The sequence below is a fragment of the Scomber scombrus genome, chromosome 5 (genome assembly GCF_963691925.1).
Source record: "Scomber scombrus chromosome 5, fScoSco1.1, whole genome shotgun sequence".
In the NCBI taxonomy this organism is placed as follows: domain Eukaryota; kingdom Metazoa; phylum Chordata; class Actinopteri; order Scombriformes; family Scombridae; genus Scomber; species Scomber scombrus.
In genome coordinates, this window is record NC_084974.1 from 33809014 (window position 1) to 33830313 (window position 21300).

A 21300-nucleotide genomic window follows, 5' to 3' on the forward strand; every position below is an offset into this window, starting at 1 on the left:
TTTAATTGTTAATGTTATTAACTCAAGGCACAAAGAAAAATATTGTTGAAAATGTTTTTGTAATTTGTGAATAATTTAGCTTTGACTGGTTTATTACTTTAAGCTAGTTACTGTACTAACTGAGAAATAGATTTTACAAGGTCTGGAGCCTTTGTTGACAGCTTTTTGAGCTTCCATGTTGTAAATGTTTGTTGTTATCAATTCTTCATGAAACTGTTTTTTATTTGTTCATTTATTTAATTTGTTTCTTAATGTATTTGCAGTAATTGTTATATGTGCTCTTGAATTCACTGTAATCACATTAATTGATGCAGTTAGTTAAGACTTTGGTTGTTTCATGACTATTTTGGGCGGTTGAGAGTGGAAGCTTTTTATGTCAAATCTCAAATGTCATTTTGGAGAAAAACGTTTTTTGAAAAGAAAAAACTGTTGGAGCATTTTTTATGTTGATGTTATTAATGTAACAATATAAATGTCTGGCGTGTGGTACTGGTGCAAAAATGTAATCGAAGAGTTAATGTTTCTTTTGTAATGATTTTCCTGTTTTCATTACTAAAACATTATTTCACTTCACTACATCCCACATTAATTAGTGAAAGTCAGACAATTGCTGATATTTCATGTCTTTTTTATTGACTGAAAATTTCACCACACAAGATATTGTAAAATATGTAATGATACTTTTGTTCACATGTTTACATCGTATCTCTGTGACCAGACAACATTTTATCACACAACAGTTGTTTACATGTATTTCGTATTTTGGACATTTGCAGTCCATACATGATAGGATTCAGAAGTGGTTGCATTATCAGGAAATACAGAGACAGAATCATTCTAAACTCACTGGATACACCGCTCATATCAAATCTACTCTGGAGTACTTCAAACAAACACCCAAAAGAAAAGTTAAGCAGGGAAACAAGGTGAGGTGTGCAGGTACTGACAGCTCTCTGTCTGGTCTGTTTGGAACCAGAAAAACAAACTTTAAGAATTTTGGTGTAAGAGAAAAAGATTGGAAACAGAGGGACTATGATGGTAAGAACAACACCAAAAAGTCCATAAATGTTATTCACTTCGGAATCAGAACATGCCAACTTAGCAACTAGATAGTTATGACAATTCAAACTGTTTATGATGTTTCCACAAAGAGACAAACGGATGTTTAAAGATAAAGTAATGAGAAATTTCACAAATGAATAAAACCATATCACAATAATAAAGATAACTGCCTTGTTAGACGTCATCTGTGTGTTATACTGCAGAGGAAAGCAGATAGCAAGATACCTGTCATAAGACATGATGGCTAAATTACAAAACTCTACATGTACGTAAGTGTACACACAGAAGATCTGCAGGTAGCAAAAAGGTTTAGAAACAGTGTGAATGTCAGAGAGGATCTGAAGCAGAAGGAATGGAAACAACCCTGTACTACCATACAGTTCATTTACAAACAGGCTACACAGGAAAAGGTACATAGGTTCATGTAAGCTTCTGTTCATGCAGATAACCACAATGACTGATGTGTTGGAAATAACAATAACAATGTAAACCATCACAGTTAACATGAAATACAAGTATCTCAAAGGTCCTGTGTACATATAAGCTCCGAGAATGAAATAAGATAAAGTTGAATTTACCATCATTCTTGTTTTAGGCAGCAAACCAACAATAATTTCCCATTTATTATAAATGGTGCTTCTCATTCTGTGACACAAAATGAAACATTTATTTTGTTCAATGACAGTGTTCTCAAAAAAACACTGGCATTATTTTCATATTTACCGAGCTTCTCATTGACAACAATGCATCACTTTCTTTTAAAAATTTCAATCATCTACATTAAATAGATTCAAAAGCAGCATGAACTCACCATGACGTTAGTCTGCATTCTCACTGAATATACACATTTCTTTACATGACACAATAATATTGCTATGATGCAGTTTACCAAGTGTTACGTTGTGTTGCAGACTGCTGCAGTTACTAACTCGAGGCTCCTGTTTTATACGTCTTCATGACAGGAGAATGAGACTACTCCCACCTCAGTTATGCACACACTCCAAAGTCGAGAAAATTTGTGATTTTGTGTGGATGACAGCGAAAAATGTAGACAAAGATTGATAAATGGATGAATGAATAGAAATGGAAATTAATTCCGTAGAAGACTGTTCCCTTTTAGAAATAAATGAATTTAAATGATATAGTCTAGGGGTGTCAAATATACGGCCCACAGGCCAGAATAGGCCAGAGCTAGCCTGCCAAGGGGTCCAATCTGGCCCAACTTTGCAAAGTATGAAAATTGCAGAAAAGTAATTCCAATTTTTCAATAAAATGCATGGCTATTTTGCACTGGGAGTCTCTATCTTAATTAGAGTCGCAGGCCCTATTAGCCCCCGCTTGCTTGCTGTGCGGCCTATGTGACACAACACTGTCAAGCTTAGCAGACTACTGTCCATGCAGGAGCTGCTGGTGGTGGAAAATATCTTTGCCGGAGAGTAGAAAAGTGGAAATTGTGTCAAGGTTTCCAAGAAAAATGGACCAGTTCATGTTTCTTTATAGAGATAAATGGGAGGCCAGTGTGCTTGGTGTGTTCACAGCATATTTCAGTGCTCAAGGAATATAATTATTCACTATCAAACTTATCGTGGTGAAAAATACAAGATCTTTCAAGGACTGAAAACAGACAAGATAAATGAATTGTTGGCAGGTTTGGGGAGACAGCAGTCTGTTTTTGGCTGTAGCCGAGAGATCAGTGACGCAGCACTGAAAGCTAGCTACCTTATTGCTAATCAAATAGCATCAGCATTAAAGTCATACTCTGAGGGTGAGTTTGTGAAGACATGCATACTGAAGGCTGCAGAAATTGTCTGTTCTGACATACGACAGGCTTTTGCCAACATCAGTCTGTGGCAGACATGATTTTGGATCTCACTGGATATTTGGACATCCAAATTAAGGATAAAGTCAAGTCATTTGTTGCATTTTCAGTTACAATTGATTTTGATTGATTTTCCATTTTCACACTGGACAGGGTCGTGGGTGGACTGGGCTCGTGCTGTCATCATAGCGTGCCATCAATGATTGGAAAAACGGCAGGTGTGACAAAATTCAGAGAGGAAGTACAGGCTGTAAACGGGAGGCATAGTTTTTGGACTTTTCACTGTATTTTGCATCAGGAAGCATTGTGCTGCTGGTCGTTAAAGCTGCAGTATGGAGTTATGAGAAACGTCCATAATGTCCAAAAACAATTTGAAATGTGGACTCATCAGACCACAGCACAGTTTTTCTACTTTGCATTAGTCCATCTCAGATGAGCTCGGGCCCAGAGAAGCCGGCGGCGTTTCTGATATATGGCTTTCACTTTGCATGGTAGAGTTTTAACTTGCACTTGTAGATGTAGCGACGAACTGTGTTAACTGACAATGGTTTTCTGAAGTGTTCCTGAGCCCATGTGCTAATATCCTTTACACTTTGATGTCGGTTTTTAATGCAGTGCCGCCTGAGGGATCGAAGGTCACGGGCATTCAATGTTGGTTTTTGGCCTTGCCGCCTACGTGCAGAGATTTCTCCAGAATCTTTTGATGGTATTTTGGACCATAGATGATGAAATCCCTAATTTCCTTGCAATTGTACGTTGAGAAACGTTGTTCTTAAACTGTTGGACTATTTGCTCACGCAGTTGTTCACAAAGTGGTGACCCTCGCCCCATCCTTGCTTGTGAATGACTGAGCCTTTTGGGGAAGCTCCTTTTATACCCAATCATGACACTCACCTGTTTCCAATTAACCTGTTCACCTGTGGAATCTTCCAAACAGGTGTTTTTTGAGCATTCCTCAACTTTCCCAGTCTTTTGTTGCCCCGTCCCACCTTTTTTGGAACATGTTGCAGGCATCAAATTCAAAGTGAGTGAATATTAGCAAAAAAACAACAACGTTTATCAGTTTGAGCATTAAATATCTTATCTTTATAGTGTATTCAACTGAATATAGGTTGAAAAGGATTTGCAAATCATTGTATTCTGTTTTTATTTACGTTCTACACAACGTCCCAACTTCATTGGAAATGGGGTTGTAGGACAGTATGGAAATTGATCAATTGTAGGTTCACTATAGAGAATCTACTGCAATGTGATGTGAAGAAAAATACACTAAGAATTATTTCAATTCCATAACTGTATTTTCTACAACAACAAAAAAATCTTAACAATGTTGTAAAATATGACAAAATGAAAAAAACATGAACATCACAAAAACACTGCAGTTTAACACTGTGGTACAAACACACCTTTTATCTGCTGCTTAACACAACACACAGCAGGGAATGTGTGTGGATATTATAAAATATATATATATATAAAATGACCATAGTTAACGCAACTTTGTGTTTTTTAATAATTAGTAGCGGAGCCACTAAGTTAGTGGCACTAACTAACGGAGTCGCGATGGTTTCCTGTCTGAGCTTTCAAAATAAAACCTTTGCTATTGTGCGCTTCTTATTATTAACAAAGAAATTTGGGGATTGTCAATTACGGGAGAAATGACGGGAGGGCGGCGGGAGATGGGTTCGATATATGGGAGAACCAGGGAAAAACGGGAGTGTGAAGGCATTGTATCCAAACGTAATGATCTGAGGCTCCTGCTGAACTTGCCGCACTCGCCATTTTCAATGTCTGATACTGAAGATGCTTCACACATGGCGCATGCGCGTGGCATTACTGTTGGTGTTTACATCTAGCTCAGAGCCAGAGATCATACAAAAAGATGAATGACAGTTAAATAATGAGAATAATAATAACATGAAATAAAGGTTGTTCACGAGTCTTGGGCGGGTCTCGAGCCTCGAGTCGAAGTCAAGTCTGAAGTCTTTTGAGGTTGAGTCTGAAGTCACAGTTTAGTGAGACTTAAGTGCAACTCGAGTCCGAGTCCCCAGCTCTGGTATATAATGCATCTATATATGCTGCATCTGGTATATCATAAATACAAGGCAAAATCTGAATGATACTGAATTTCTGAGGCTATCAATATCAAGATAAAAAAAAAACAATAAAAACATTAATAATGATACATCAGCCAGTGTTTTTGTTTCCTTCTGCATAATCAGAAAACATAAAGACAGACTGATATTGGCCCAGTTGATAAATCGGCCTAACTCTAATATCAGGGCAGATTCAATGACTGGAGGCCCAAAGTAAACCTAGTAAACCTGTGGTGTGCCTCGTTCTCATGCTTTCTCGAGTTGAGACTGTTAGTGTTGGAGTGGTAGATGGAATACTCATTTTAATACCACACAGTAAAAATACTCTGTTGAAAGTCCTTCTCTCAAAGTTTAACTATAACCTGCATCATCAGACTGATCAGTTAAATAAATCACCACAGAAACACAAAGCTGCTGCAGCAGTTAGGGTTTCGCTCTTAGGACCAAATAAGCAGAACACAGCCACGGATTAGCCAACTCTGTGCAAACAGAGTTTATTTAGAGTTTGGGTTTGAGCGTAGATTCCGACTTATGCTGGAGTGGATGTTGGAGAATGGGACCAGGAACCTTGAACAGGATTTGACCTGCTGATCATATGACCTCCTCAAACATGTGAGAAACGCATTGCAGGCTGTGTGAACCAATCAGGATGCAGACATGTGACTTGTGTTCACTACAGCAGCTGAAGCAACAGGAAGCTGAAGCAACAGGAAGCAGAAGCAACAGGAAGCTGAAGCAACAGGAAGCAAAAGCAACAGGAAGCTGAATGGCAAAGCAACATGACTCTGACTGGGGATCCTTGTTGCATATCATCCTTCTCTCTTTCTCCCATTTCCTGTTTACTTCTTCACTATCATTTGTTGAAGGTAATAATAACAGAAAAAACCTAACTTTAAAGAATAAGCAACATGAGCCAAAGGGACAGTATAGTATAGTTGCATAAAATGGAAATATTAAACTAGTACATGATAACTGCCAATGAATTCAATACTCAAGTTAATGTATTTAGTCCATAGACTGTATATAAAATGGACGTAACATCCGTGAAGTCACCCATTGGTTTGTGGACTGCTGCTCGGAGGCCAATAGTATCGGATCTGGGCAGCGCCATCTTGAACATTTCAGGTGCATGATGGGAAAAATAAAAACAGGGATTCTACTTATATGGGCATCAGGAGGAGCATGAGGCGCCCTCCTGAACCTGTGAACCAATCAACCTGTCAATCACCACGTAGCCACGCCCTAATGCATACCCTGCTTTATCGTCACATATAAAATCAGGGAGGCCAAAATGTCCCAAATGAACATCATACTGCATTGAAGAAGGCTTTAAACTAGCGATTGAGACCATAAACACATTTTGAAAACGTTTCCTGAGGTTAGAAATCAAGTGAGAAGTTGGTGAATTCTCCATTGACTTGTATAGAGACGGAAGTCCTTTTGACACCAAAACGGTTGCCCCCTGGTGGCCTTTTGATAGAATGCAGTTTTAAGTTACTTCTGCGTTGGCCTCATTGCAGAGGACCGGAGCTCCCCGCCTGGTTTAGTCACGTTCTGATACTGGTATTAATGAGGTTTCTGAACCAAATGAATTTACTGAAGTTAGGTACTGATAGTTTATTTGAATAATTCCATTGTATGATATTTTATGTGTCTACATTTGCAGATTAAGATTTAGATGTCAAATATAAATATAAAGTATCAAATACAAATACCAGATGGAGCAAATTACATACTTATTAAGGCTTCAGAAACCTATTTTTATTAACCTTTGTGTCGTCCTCCCGGGTCAAATTGACCCCGTCTGTTTTGACTGTTCCTTCTTTCCTCCCTCCCTCCTTTTCTCTTTCTTTCCCTCCTCTCTCTTTCCTCCCTTCCTTCTTTCCTTCCTCCATCCCCTTTCTTTCTTCCTTCTGTCCTTCCTCCTTTCCTTCTTTCCTCTGTCCTTCCTTCCTTCTTTCCTCCCTCCCTCCCTCCCTCCTTTCCTTCCTTCCTTCATTCCTTCCTTCCTTCCTCCCTTCCTTCTTTCCTTTCCTTTCCTTTCCTCCCTCCCTCCCTCCTTTCCTTCCTTTTTCCTTCCTCCCTCCTTTCCTTCCTTCCTCCTGTCCTTCCTTGACTCGAGGACAACAGGAGGGTTAAAATCATAATGTTAGAGTTAACTTCATAATGTTGTTGTTAATGTCGTCATTCACTCAGAAATTTAATGTAATGAGTCAAACTGTTGACAGACTTCAGTGTGTGTCCATCCTGAGGAGTCTTATGGGAGATCATTATGGTCCTCAGCCCTCTGTGGACCAGTCAAACCAGTGCTGGGGTCTGCTCAGGCTGATTGGTCTCACTGGTTCACAGCTCTGACTGTAATTTGCTTCAAAGGGAATTAGTGGAAACTGTGGCTAAATTGAAGCTGCCTCAGAAACAAACATGTTGACATGATGAAATGACCTTTGACCTGAGGGACTTACAGTGACCTAACTTTCCCAAACAGCAACAGCCTCTGAGGAGTTTACATCAGCCTCATCTGAGAAGAAACTCAGTTTGATGACTGTCCCTTCAGATGTTTAGTTATTCATTTTAAGACCCTGACCTTTGACCTGAGGGACTGTAACCTGTGTCTGATGTTGTTCAGTCCCATTTAACTGAACTTAAGTTGTTGTTAAATAAAGACAAATCCCAATTCATGTTATTTTTAAATATCATCTAATCTTCCTAAGATCTCAACTTCTCAAGCGGTTGGAATTGAAATATTTACATATAGTCTCTTTCCTTCAAGCCAAGGAAGCACTTTATTAAGGTACCTTTTTTTAATGTATTTTTGTATTACCTGTACTGGATTACCTTGATCTGTCTGATGTTTTGTTGATGACTCCCTCCCCACACTATAATAACCACACCTGATTTCCTCCTGTGCTCCTGTTATATTTACTGTGGCCACTAGAGGGCAGTGTCACTGTAAACAGTTTTATTATATATATATTATATTGAACACACAATAAAACAAAACATACATCTTCTCGTAAGGACTATACAATTACGTACAATGAAATGTTTCCAAATTGCAAAGATATATAAAAGAAAATACAAAACAAAGACTGGGTTTTTTTTATAAGGTGCAAGTAGAAAGTCATTTTGTAGATCACCAGGCAGAACCTAGGGAGGAGCAAAGTCTTAGGCATGAATCAAATAAGCAAGAAACAAGATTTATCTCCACAGATCTTTCCAGCTGTTTTGCTGCTGGAGTAAAAATGTTTAAGGGACAGGAAAAACAATTTGAAATAATTTATAAACCAGTCACAGGAGGGTTTGCTATTTCTCCACTTAGGGGAGAACGGGGTTGGTACACTTTTTACTTTCCTTTGAATTACTCATAAACCATAAACTGAATAAATTCCCTTTTAATTTGTAATGAAAGCCTAAAGCATCAGGTAGGAATAGAGAGGTCTGACTCTCCTTCAGCTGATCCTGTTCTAAAGATATGGGCCGTCAAATATGTCTTGTGCACTTGTGACAACCAACCCCATCGTGAGGTTGGTAGTAAGACACCATGGAGGTTGGTAGTAAGACATCATGGAGGTTGGTAGTAAGACACCATGGAGGTTGGTAGTAAGACACCATGGAGGTTGGTAGTAAGACACCATGGAGGTTGGTTGTCCCTGTGTTATTTTAATAAAAAAATAAAAAATGTATACAGTCTTAAAAACATATTTAAAATGTTTAGTTTAATTGAAATACAACAACCTAATACATCTCCTGCACCAAGAGAACATAAACAGGAACAATCATTCTGTTAAAAGCCTTTTTTGTCCTTATATGACAATATTGTTAATTTTCACCTCTCACTTCTGAAAATGATATCATATATTTGTGAGTTAAAAAAAGGTTGATGGTGTTGGAACCCACATTTTTCCTACTGGGTTTATATCCTATAGGACATGACATAAATCATGGAATAAGATTAGCAAACCAAGTATTATGCAATGGTTAAAAGAATTGTCTTTATGTTTACCATTGGAAAAAAATACATGTACTCTAAAAGATAAACAAGAAATATTTCAGGAAATATGGGGGCGCTACATCCAGTATATTAAGAATAAAGATTTATCTGACCTACTGTGTGAAACAGGGACAGCATAATTATTCCCTGTACCACAATCATATGCTGCAACCTGAGGATTACTTTATAAATAAGCACTTTTAAATTTCGTACAAGTGACAATGACAAATAAAGATCTATTCTATCTATTCTTTTCTTCTAACACCTGTAAGAACTCTCATGGACTCAAATGCTCTTATTGAATGTACCTTGTGTTTGTTTGTATATTGTTCGAATATGTATGTCTGTGTACTTTGTATGTCTATGTAAAAACTTTAATAAATATATTGTTGATGACTTCAGTGAGATCAAGTTGGAGCTGAGAGAAAGAGAGAGCATTGGGGTTTTCTTGGGATTTAGTGGGAATATGAAAAGGTTGTAGAGTTAAAACAACAGTATGTTAAGTAGAAAATCTCAAGTAGTCTACTGCAAGCAAATATTGTGCACCTTTACATGTTGACATATGTGAGTATAGTCCACAGATTACTTTCCATACACACAGTTAACAGCAGATATTATTTTTGACAATAGTGGGTGTTAGAGAATTTTCTATAACTAATATGCACTGGGTCAAACTAGGCTTTGCGGTCATAGCAAGGCCACACCAAATATTGGGTTTAGACACTGTCTCCCCTTGAGATAGCTGTGAGCAGTGAGTCTGCTCCTTTTGGGGAAAACAGGAGGCTTTCTGATAGTGTTGCTATAGCAACCGAGGTCAGATATGTGTTTGACTGTTGTCCCTGATAAAGGTAACTGGAGTCAGAGGTTTGATAAAGTGATGGATGGAGGACAAAGGTCCTGAGTGTCTTTAGACCAGGAGACTAAATTCTGTATATTGTAGATGTGTTGGATCTGCCCATATTTGGGCTCAACCTGTGTTATTATCTGTGTGGTTTAAAGTCCTGGAGGAACTGAAGGAGCATCACAACATAACGAGTACTGATCATTCATTCACTTCTCCAAGTAAATAAACCTTTCAATGCAAAACATCCTGGACTCCTGTCTACTCTCTCTGATGTTTGGGCTGCATAAAAACCTCTATCAGTGGGCAGAGACATTCATTCTTTTCTTTGTTTAATTCTTAATCAACCTGAACAGTTCTACGCTTTACAACACAACGTAATAACAGACTTTTACATATGATGCGGATTTTGGACATTCTCTGTCCGTACATCACAGGGTTAAAGAGCGGCTGGACTGTCAGGAAGTATAATGACAAGACAATGTGCAATATACTGTGCACACTGCTCATATTAAACCTGCTCTGTAATATTTCAAAGCACACACCAAAAGAGAAGTTGAGCAGGGAAACAAGGTGAGGAATGCAGGTGCTGACGGCTTTCTGTCTGCTCTGTTTACAACCTGAGAAACACACTTTAAGAATCCTCATGTACGTGTAAAGAATTAAAATGAGAGGCCCAAAGACTGTAACAGCTGTTATAATGAGTCCATAGATGTTATTGAGTCTGGTGTCAGAGCATGCCAGTTTCACAATGGAGTAATTTAAACAGTAAACTTTGTCAATGATGTTTCCACACAGCTGTAAAGGGGCAATCAATGATATCAAAATAATAATGGCAAGAAATGAGTAAAACCATGACAGAGCAATAAACATGGCAACCTTGTTAGACGTCATCCGTGTGTTATACTGCAGAGGATAACAGATAGCAAGATATCTGTCATAAGACATGATGGCTAAGATGGAAAACTCTACACACACATAAGAATACACACAGAAGATCTGCAGGAAGCAAAAAGCTTTAGAAACAGTGTGAATGTCAGATAGGATCTGAAGCAGAAGGAATGGAAACAACCCTGTACTACCATACAGTTCATTTACAAACAGGCTGCACAGGAAAAGGTACATAGGTTCATGTAAGCTTCTGTTCATGCAGATAACCACAATGAGAAACACATTGGAACCAACTATCAACATGTATAAAGACAAAATGATTATAAAATACAAACATTTAAAAAGTCCAGTGTCAAAGTAAGCAGTGAGTATGAAATATGAAACCTGAGTGGAGTTCATCATGATCCTCAGTTTGGTTTGTAAAATAATCATAATTCTGTTCTCACATTGTGATCCAGGTTTAAACACTATGTTAACTACTTACTGTAAATAACAGGTTCCCTTAAAGTCACCATTCCCCTTTTCACAGCAAATATAATGTATGGTTAGATATGATAAAACAATGTTTCATCTGCAGTGCTGCTGTGAGTCAGACTGAGCTGGAACTAGGCGTCTGCTTCTCTTAAACGTTTCCTGGAGAGCATCAGAGCATCAGAGCATCAGAGTGACCTAACTATCAAAGGAACAACTGGATGACACCTTTAGGCCAACTTGCTGTAGATCTGATTGTTCTGTCAATCATTTATTTTTGTCAGATGTCCAGCAGGATGAGTCTACAGCAGCCTGCATGGGTCAGCATCGCCTCCTGCTGGTTGTCTGCAGGTTCATTCAGTGCAGACTCAACAGCAGTTTGCAGTTCTGTGAAGATCTGCATGAAGTTTACTTAACCCTCCTGTTGTCCTCGAGTCAAGGAAGGAAGGGAGGAAGAAGGAAGGAAGGGAGGAAGGAAGAAGGAAGGAAAGGAGGGAGGAAGGAAGGTAGGAGGGAGGGAGGGAAAAAGGAAAAGAGTAAGGGAGGAAGGAAGAAGGACAGAGGAAAGAAGGTAGGGGGGAGGAAAGGAAGGAAGGTAGAAGGGAGGAAGGAAAGAGGGAGGAAAGGAAAGAGGAAAGGAAGGTACGAGGGAGGGAGGGAGGGAGGGAGGGAGGGAGGGAGGGAGGGAGGGAGGGAGAAAAGAAAAGAGGAAGGGAGGAAGGAAGGGAAGAAGGACAGAGGAAAGAAGGAAGGGAGGAAAGAAGGAACAGTCAAAACAGATGGGGTCAATTTGACCGGGGAGGACGACAGGAAGGTTAAAGATGGTTTTTAAATGATGTTTTTAATCATCAATCATTTGCACGGCCAGCGATCGTCTATATAGCCGCTGCACACCAAGGCCAAGCAGCAGTGTCCTTGTACCAGCGAGGAGTCCAGATCAGCTGGCATCCTACCGAGGAGGAGAAGAAGAGGAGGGTCTGCCCTGTCTGGTCCACCGTATCGGGAGCCGAGGAGAAAGTGAGCAGCCAGGAAGCGGGTGGGCCTTGGAGCCAGAGAGTGAGGGATCGGGGGAGGAACACAGCCTCCTTTTATTCCTTCACCTCGTGCTCTGATTGGCTAATGAGCGCCAGGTGAAGTGCAACGCGGCAGGCCTTCTACGACAGCGGTGATGTCTCCTGATACTTTGAGTTGAGAGTGAAGAATCTTCAGAACACACTGCGGATGCTTTCAACGATCTTTATTGAAATTGAGCATCACGGAGAACTGTCTGCAGTACAGTCCAGACTTTCCCAGTCAAACTGAAGACCTCAGCTCATGCAGAGAGAACCCTAAGATGCATGATGTTACACTGAGGCCAGGAAAATCCCCAAAACTCTCCTGTGTGTGTGGGGCTGTAATACCCACATTAAGGCAGACTTCAGCTGTTAACATGACCATCTAAGTACAAAAAGCATACACGTTTACATTCTGAACCCTTAAAAGGAGTGGACATATACATTTTCCAAAGAAGGAAAAAACCCACTGCATGAGAAGGCTGATGCACAGAGAAATACACGATCACATGAGCTTATAAGGAGAAATACACTACAGTGGCTGCCATGGCCGTAGCTACCTTTGAGGACACCGAGGTCATGTCCTCTGTATTTTTTTCTTAAAGTTTTGTTTTGTTGTGAAGTGAAAATAGCCGATGAGACAATTATCCTTCAACGGACCGTCACGTGACACGTACTTGCAGATACCGCTGCCATGTCAAAACGAAAGTAGTCGCTATAACCAGTGGCGGAGTGAGGCCCACGGTTTTATGTCCCAACTGGTTTCTAATTTAACTGTTTTCCTTACCGAACAGCTCCAGCTGTGTTGCGCTTCCGTCAGCAGATTCATCACAATTCACAAACATACAGCGTATTACTGGAGAGTTTTAAGTAGCAGTTATATAGTAGTTATTAATGCTCACTTCCAGAAAAAATATCTACTGTAGATGTTGAACTGCGACTTGAAAATCACCAGAAATATGTTTATGTCTACATTTGTGAATTGGACATGACCCGATTTCGCAAACTGTTCATTCATTGGACGAGCCCTTTTCTCCCAGCAGGCCGTGCTCCATTCCACATTTTAAGAACGAACAAAGAAAGTTATAATTGCAGTTATAATTTTTAAATATGCAACAATGGAAGTTGTAGAATACTGAAATAGGAGTTGATTAAAGTTGCAAAATTGGAAGTGATGAGAAAGAACTGGACCACAAGAGAGACCATGACTGAGAAATGCACAGCAAGAAAGCGACATAAATACATCATGGATTACTTGTTGTAAAATATAAGTTGTGGTCTTCTCTTTGACCTCGGTATTTGAAAAATCCTGGCTACGGCCTTGGTGGCTGCTACACTTATTATGCAGACGACACACAGATTTATATAACTATATCACCAGCACTGTTAAACTGAGTCACTGAACTAATAAATGAATGGATGTGCCAGAGTCGGTGTAGTCCTGGACTCAGACCTTCAGCCGACTATCACCTGAACAATATATCAAGGATTAAAGGACTTCTGTCTTAGCAGGATTTATGTATTTATCTTCAGCAGACTGGACGACTGTAAGAGAGTCAGACCATCCGGGCCTGCCAGCTGTTCTCGGTCAGGTCTGAAAACTGAACCTGGAGAAGCAGCGTTCAGCTTTTATGCACAATATATCGAAAACTTTTCTGTTTGCTGCTTTTTATTAAATCAAATAATAATTTCCTGTTGCTTTATCTCAGTGTGATACTGGCGTTACATTGTGTATCGTCTTTACTCTTTAATGACTGTTGTCCTCAGGTCAAGGAAGGAAAGGAGGAAGGAAGGAAGGAAGTAAGGAGGGAAGGAAGGAAGGAATTAAGGAAGGAAGGAAGGGAGGAAAGAAAGGAGGAAGGAAGGAAGGAAGGAGAGAAGGAAGGAAGGAAGGGAGGAAAGAAAGGAGGAAGGAAGGAAGGAAGGAAGGAAGGAAGGAAGGAAGGAAGGAAGGAAGGGAGGGAGGAAGGAATGAAGGAGGGAGGAAAGAAGGAAGGAAGGAGGGAGGGAGGTAGAAAGGAAAAGAGGAATGGAAGAAGGAAGGAAAGAAGGACAGGGAAAAAGAAGGAAGGAAGGTAGGGGGAGGAAAGAAAGAGAGAAGGAGGGAGGGAGGAAAGAAAGGAGGAAGGAAGGAAGGAAGGAAGGAAGGAAGGAAGGAATGAAGAAAAGAGGAAGGACTTAAGGAGAGAAGGAAGGAAGGAAGGGAAGAAGTAAGGATGGAGGGAGGGAAAGAGGAAGGAAGGAGAGAAGGAAGGAAGTGAGGAAAGAAGTATGGAAGGAGGAGGGAGCAAAGAAAGAGGGAAGGAAGGGAAGAATGAAGGAAATATTAAAGAAAGAGGAAGGAAGGAAGGAAAGAAGGAACAGTGAAAAGAGATGGGGTCAACAGGAGGGTTAATGACAGTTTTTAATTGATTTTAAATGTCCTTTTATTATGTGTTTCCTTTTTCCTGCATTGTGAGTTCACCTGAAAGCACCTTTAGACAACACAACTTCATAATGTTGTTGTTAATGTCGTCATTCACTCAGGATTGAAATGTAATGAGTCAAACTGTTGACAGACTTCAGTGTGTGTCCATCCTGAGGAGTCTTATGGGAGATCATTATGGTCCTAAGCCCTCTGTGGACCAGTCAAACCAGTGCTGGGGTCTACTCAGGCTGATTGGTCTCACTGGTTCACAGCTCTGACTGTAATTTGCTTCAAAGGGAATTAGTGGAAACTGTGGCTAAAGTGAAGCTGCCTCAGAAACAAACATGTTGACATGATGAAATGACCTTTGACCTGAGGGACTTGAAGTGACCTCACTTTCCCAAACAGCAGCAGCCTCTGAGGAGTTTACATCACTGTGGGACTAATAAAGGAATATTTTATCTTATCTGAGAATAAAAGTATGTTTAGGAATGTTTTTATCATATCATTCAAATTTTAAACCATCACAAAATGTTTTAGTAGTTGATGTTTTAATATTATGGTATTTAAAAAGAGAGTGTACGTCCAGAGATCAGACAGGTACAGCGAGGAGCAGCATATGAGATGTTTTTATGTAACTCAGACTATAAAATGTGTTTTGACCAGTTTTACATGTCAATTCTTCTGTTTGCAAATAAAAGATTCTTCAGTTTCATAAATCTGTTGCTTTGTTTTCACACTAATGTTACTTTAACCTTCGTGTCGTCCTCCCGGGTCAAATTGACCCCGTCTGTCAAATTAACTCGTCTGTTCCTTCCTTACTTCCTTCCTTCCTCCCTCCCTCCTTCTTTCCTTCCTTCTTTCCTTATTTATTTCCTTCCCTTCTTCCTTCCTTCCTTCTTTCCTCCCCCTACATTCCTCCCTTCCTTCTTTCCTCTGTCCTTCTTTCCTTCCTTCCTTCCTTCTTCCCTTCCTTTACTTCTTTCTTTCCTTTCCTCCCTTCCTTCCTCCCTTCCTTCCTTGACTCGAGGACAACAGGAGGGTTAAACATACGCATATATATATATATACGTAATGTAATAATATATTGTTACCTCCATCTTTCCTCTGCTTTTATTCAGGTCCTCATTGGCAGAAAGTCGCCTGATTGACTAAAACGTTAAACTTCTCATCAGTTCCAGTCATTTTGTAAAGAAGTTGTAGTTGTATTTTGCTCATATCAGAAACTAGCCCTGAGTGTTTTCTTCTATAATGTACGTTAGGACCATAGACTGTCTATATAAAGGAAGTAACATCTGTGACGTCACCCATTGATTTGTGGACTGTTGTCGGAGGCCAATAGTATCGGATCTGAGCAGCGCCATCTTGAACATTTCAGGTGCATGCTGGGAAAAATAAAAACAGGGATTATACTTATATGGGCATCAGGAGGAGCATGAGGCGCCCTCCTGAACCTGTGAACCAATCAACCTGTCAATCACCACGTAGCCACGCCCTAATGCATACCCTGCTTTATCGTCACATATAAAATCAGGGAGGCCAAAATGTCCCAAATGAACATCATACTGCATTGAAGAAGGCTTTAAACTAGCGATTGAGACCATAAACACATTTTGAAAACGTTTACTGAGGTTAGAAATCAAGTGAGAAGTTGGTGAATTCTCCATTGACTTGTATAGAGACGGAAGTCCTTTTGACACCAAAACGGTCGCCCCCTGGTGGCCTTTGATAGAATGCAGTTTTAAGTTACTTCCGCGTTGGCCTCATTTCAGAGGACCGGAACTCCCCGCCTGGTTAGGACTGAACATCAAGAAAACTGCACAAAAGATCTGAGCCGAAGTGACCACAAACTAGCTGAACTATAAGTTAACAAAATACAGAGAACATAAATGACAATAAGAAAATGAAGAAATCCTGTAAAGACAAAGAAATATAAGAAAAAATTCAATAAACTGTGATCACAATTCATAAAAAATGAAGGAGCAGGAGGAGCAGGAGGAACAGGAGGAACAAGAGGAGCAGGAGGCGCAGGAGGTGCAGGAGGAGCAGGAGGAGCAGGAGGGGCAGGAGGAACAGGAGGAGCAGGAGGCGCAGGAGGTGCAGGAGGAGCAGGAGGAGCAGGAGGGGCAGGAGGAACAGGAGGAGCAGGAGGGGCAGGAGGAACAGGAGGAGCAGGAGGAACAAGAGGAGCAGAAGGAGCAGGAGTAGCAGGAGGAAGCAGGAGGAACAGGAGGAGCAGGAGCAGCAGGAGGAGCAGGAGGAACAGGAGGAGCAGGAGGAACAGGAGGAGCAGGAGGAGCAGGAAGAGCAGGAGGAGCAGGAGGAGCAGGAGGAACAAGAGGAGCAGGAGGAGCAGGAGGAGCTGGCTGCATGTTTCTGACCAGACTGTCACTAGTGGAGCTTTTCCATTATACACTTCTAGCTCTACTCCATCAGGGATAGAACCTGGTGCTGCCGGCCTCTTATTGGTCAGAGAGTCATAGTACCTGGTGCTGCCGGCCTCTTATTGGTCAGAGAGTCATAGTACCTGGTGCTGCCGGCCTCTTATTGGTCAGAGAGTCATAGTACCTGGTGCTGCCGGCCTCTGATTGGTCAGAGAGTCATAGTACCTGGTGCTGCCGGCCTCTGATTGGTCAGAGAGTCATAGTACCTGGTGCTGCCGGCCTCTGATTGGTCAGAGAGTCGCTGGAAGAGTCACGAGACGTACAACACAAGAACCAAACCGCCATTATTAAACACCGGCAGCAGCAGCGTTACAGAGAAGAAGCCTGTTTGTGTAGAAAACAACGTCACAGCAGTTTAACTCAGCGTTGCTATGACGACCTCGCTCACGTTGAGGAGGAACTATGAAGTAATGGAGAACCACCTGGTACCAAACCCAGTAGCAGAGCTAGAACTGTATAATGGCGCTTTTCCACCACGCAGTTCCAGCACGATTCGGTTCGACTCAGTTTGGTACCAGGAACCTTTTCCATTACTATAGTTCCTCCTCAACGTGAGCGCGGTCGTCATAGCAACACCGCATTAAACTGCCGTGACTTCGTTTTCTACACAAAGACATCAAAGAACAATATACTAAAACATTAAATATTAAATACTAAATAGGATAGAAGGGAGGGAGGAAGGGAGGAAAGGTAAGAAGGAAGGGAGGAAGGAGGGAAGGAAAGAAAGAGAGAAGAAGGGAGGGAGGGAGGATAGAAGAGAGGGAGGAAGGGAGGAAGGAAGGAAGGAAGGAAAGAAAGAGAGAAGGAGGGAGGAATAAAGGAAGGAGGGAGGGAGGAAGAAAGGAAAAGATGAAGGGAGGAAGGGAGGAAAGGTAAGAAGGAAGGGAGGAAGGAAGGAGGGAAGGAAAGAAAGAGAGAAGAAGGGAGGGAGGATAGAAGAGAGGGAGGAAGGGAGGAAGGAAGGAAAGAAAGAGAAAAGGAGGGAGGAAGAAAGGAAAAGATGAAGGGAGGAAGGACGGAAGGAAAGAAGGAGGGAGAGAGGAAGGAAAGAATGAAGGGAGGAATAAAGGAACATTCAAAACAGACGGGGTCAATTTGACCCGGGAGGACGACATGAAGGTTAAAGTAAAACCTTCCTGTTTATTCTATCAAACTGCATCAGGAGCTTTTATTTATTCCTTTCACACAAACAACATAACACAGTTTTAAAAAGAGACAATTTAAACAGAATATTTAAATATTATATTTGATGTAAAATCATAATAAAAAGTACACATTGAGTTGTTTCACCAGTTTTTAAACTTTGGTTGAAACAGATTCAGCTTCATCGTCTCTTTCTTCTTATTCTACTAAAATATGAAGTTATCGTGTTTGTTTTAAAGAGAAATAACACGATGAACGTGAATAATGACATATTAAGTATTTAGTATATAATATATTAGTATGTAATTCGTGACCTGGTTAATCAGAACTGTTTACTTACTTTATATGATAGCTTGATTTATCTGCAGCATTATGCCTCCAGCCTCCTCAGTATTTATCTAGTCCAGTAAAGATTAGTTAGAACTGTTAGAACGACTACATCCTTCTGCTCCTTCCTCCAAAAACTCAAGATAATGAAAATGTTTCAGATCAATAAACCAAATATGCATTTTTATCTTTAAGTTTATGTATATTCCAAATTTAGTTAACTCACAATTACATCAGTACAACACTAGACAAGACTTCCCTTCCTCAGTATCGTACTAGCGTTGGTAGAATACTCTGGAATGATCAGTTTAATAATTCCATACACTTCACCTCCTCTTTTAACTCATATAACAGCAGTTTAGGGGCTGATTGCTCACTAAGTAGTACACACACACACACACACACACACACACACACACACACACACTCACACACACACACACACACACACACACACACACACACATACACACACACACACATACACACACACACATACACACACACTCATACACACACACACTCATACACACACATACACACACATACACACACACACATACACACACACACACACACACACACACACTCATACACACACACACACACTCATACACACACACACACACTCACACACTCATATACACACACACACATACACACACACACATACACACACACACACACACACTCATACACACACACTCACACACACACTCACACACACACACACACACTCATATACACACACACACACACACTCTCATATACACACACACACATTTCTACACTTGCTTTATTTTTATGGTAATAATTATTTCTTTATTTCACAGTAACTTGTTTTTAATGTAACTTGTGATGTTATCTTAGGTAGAGGCCTTTAAGCCCTTTTGGGTTTCTTGCCGCTACCTTGCACCTTTCTTTTGTTGCTATTTCTTTATCTTTTTCCTTTTTGTCTTATTATTATTATTATTATTATTATTATTATTATTATTATTATTATTATTATTATTATTATTGTGCAAAATAAAAAAAACTTCAAACTTCAAACTTCAAGTAGTAATGAGATAAATATTTCCTTCTAACCCTGAGGATCATTTTACCTTCAAAACAACATCCAAATATTTTCAGCGAATCAGAAATCATGAATAAAGAAATCTGTTTGCGAGGACGCGGTGATGTCATCAGACGCAGTGATGTCATCAGACGCCTGTCAGCTGTATAAGAGCTGCAGCTGTGTGTGTTTCTGCAGCAGCTGGATGATTTCAGCTGTTCACGTTATTAACCTGCTGTCATGTTTATGAGCTGATGATTTATGTCTGCTCACACTTAATGTGACTTTAATGATTCTGATGTGATTTGATTTCATGTTTCAGGTTCTGAATCTTTAAAGGCTTCAGTGATGATGAATCTGTTTCTGTTCTTTAATGTTTCATTTTAGAGAAGAGACTGAAAGATGTTTGTTTTCCTTCATGATGAACAGGTTTAATGTTCTTTGTTCTGATGTTACTAACAGCTTGTTTCTGACTGAAGCTTCAAACATGAGAACTAAACATGTTCTGCTTCTCTTTGTTTTATGTGTCGTTGCAAAGGTTCAAACCTACTAACTCAATTTAAATATAAATGTACATGTTTGTGATGCTGTGTGTGTAGATCTGCTGCTCTGAGCTTTAACATGTCACGGGTTTCTGATGATTCGTGTTTCTTCCAGTGAAACGTTGAGATAGTTTTTGTTTCTCAGACTGAACTAACTGGACCTTCGTGGCTCTTTTGTTCATTTCTTGAAGGTTTTTTTTTAAATTCAAGATCTTTTTATTAACATTTTCTCATTATAACAAATGTGCAGTGCTGGATAGCCATTACAGAGACATGAGATGGGTGTGGGTACATATCAATCACACCATGCACAAATGAGATAAAAATAAAAATAAAACATAATGAAATTGAACAATGTATAAAATAATCCCTCCCATGTCATTGCCAGATTACCAGTCATAGCATAAGATCACTGTTCAACCAAAAGCACGGTTGCTGTACTCAAGGGCCTTTAAAGGGTCTGGAAGTCTTTTAGGAAGGGGCCCCACACCTCCTGAAACTTCTTATTCGAATGCTGAAGTGAGTGTCTAATTTTCTCCAATTTTAGGCAGGACATGATATCTTCTAGCCATTGCATTTCTTGAAGGTTTAAACATGAATGTTTGAAGTCTGTTTTTCTGGGTTTGAGGTTCTTTTTGCTCAGATGGAGAATAACTCTGAAATCGTGTTTGTGCTTCACGGTCTGAACGACTCTCTGACGAACCGGCAGGTCTACTTCGGCTTCGCCCTCATGTCGTACCTCTGCACCATCTTCGTCAACCTGACGCTCATCATCACCGTGTGCGTGGAGAAGACGCTGCACCAGCCCATCTACATCTTCGTGTGTAATCTGTGTTTTAACGGGATCTGCGGAGCTTCCAGTTTCTACCCGAAGCTACTTCACGACCTGCTGGCCGACTCTCATGTAGTCTCCTACGCCGGCTGTCTGGGGCAGATAATGGCGGTCTACAGTTACGTGTTCTGTGAGTTTGCCAGTCTGACCGTCATGGCGTACGACCGCTACATCGCCATCTGTAAGCCGCTGCAGTACCGCACCGTGATGACGCCGCAGAAGGTGGGCCAGCTGCTGCTGCTCACCTGGTGCTTCTCTCTGCTGGAGATCACGGTGGGAGTCCTGCTGACGCTGCGGCTGCCGCTCTGCGGACGGCACATCCACAAGA

General features: G+C 40.5%; 3 protein-coding genes across 3 annotated transcripts in view; 1 reads left to right on the forward strand and 2 right to left on the reverse strand.

The window, feature by feature from the left end:
• Window positions 1-695: 695 nt before the first annotated feature.
• LOC133981098 (olfactory receptor 10A6-like) lies at window positions 696-1646 on the reverse strand. Its single transcript, XM_062419983.1, has one exon. It carries the CDS (start codon window positions 1644-1646, stop codon window positions 696-698), a length of 951 nt encoding a protein of 316 aa, XP_062275967.1.
• Window positions 1647-10148: 8502 nt separating this feature from the next.
• On the reverse strand, window positions 10149-11132 carry LOC133981099 (olfactory receptor 11A1-like). The gene has a single exon (XM_062419985.1). The coding sequence runs from the start codon at window positions 11130-11132 to the stop codon at window positions 10149-10151; it is 984 nt and encodes a 327-aa protein (XP_062275969.1).
• Window positions 11133-20783: 9651 nt separating this feature from the next.
• LOC133981100 (putative gustatory receptor clone PTE03) overlaps window positions 20784-21300 on the forward strand; it is a 930-nt gene continuing 413 nt past the window's right edge. The window contains exon 1 of the mRNA XM_062419986.1: window positions 20784-21300. This exon is cut by the window's right edge and continues 413 nt beyond it. Within this exon, the coding sequence (XP_062275970.1) occupies window positions 20784-21300 (517 nt within the window).

Excerpts from the sequence above, each read along its gene's own strand:
- LOC133981098 (XM_062419983.1), bottom strand. The coding sequence starts at position 1,646 with ATGATGGTAAATTCAACTTTATCTTATTTCATTCTCGGAGCTTATATG.
- LOC133981099 (XM_062419985.1), bottom strand. The coding sequence starts at position 11,132 with ATGATTATTTTACAAACCAAACTGAGGATCATGATGAACTCCACTCAG.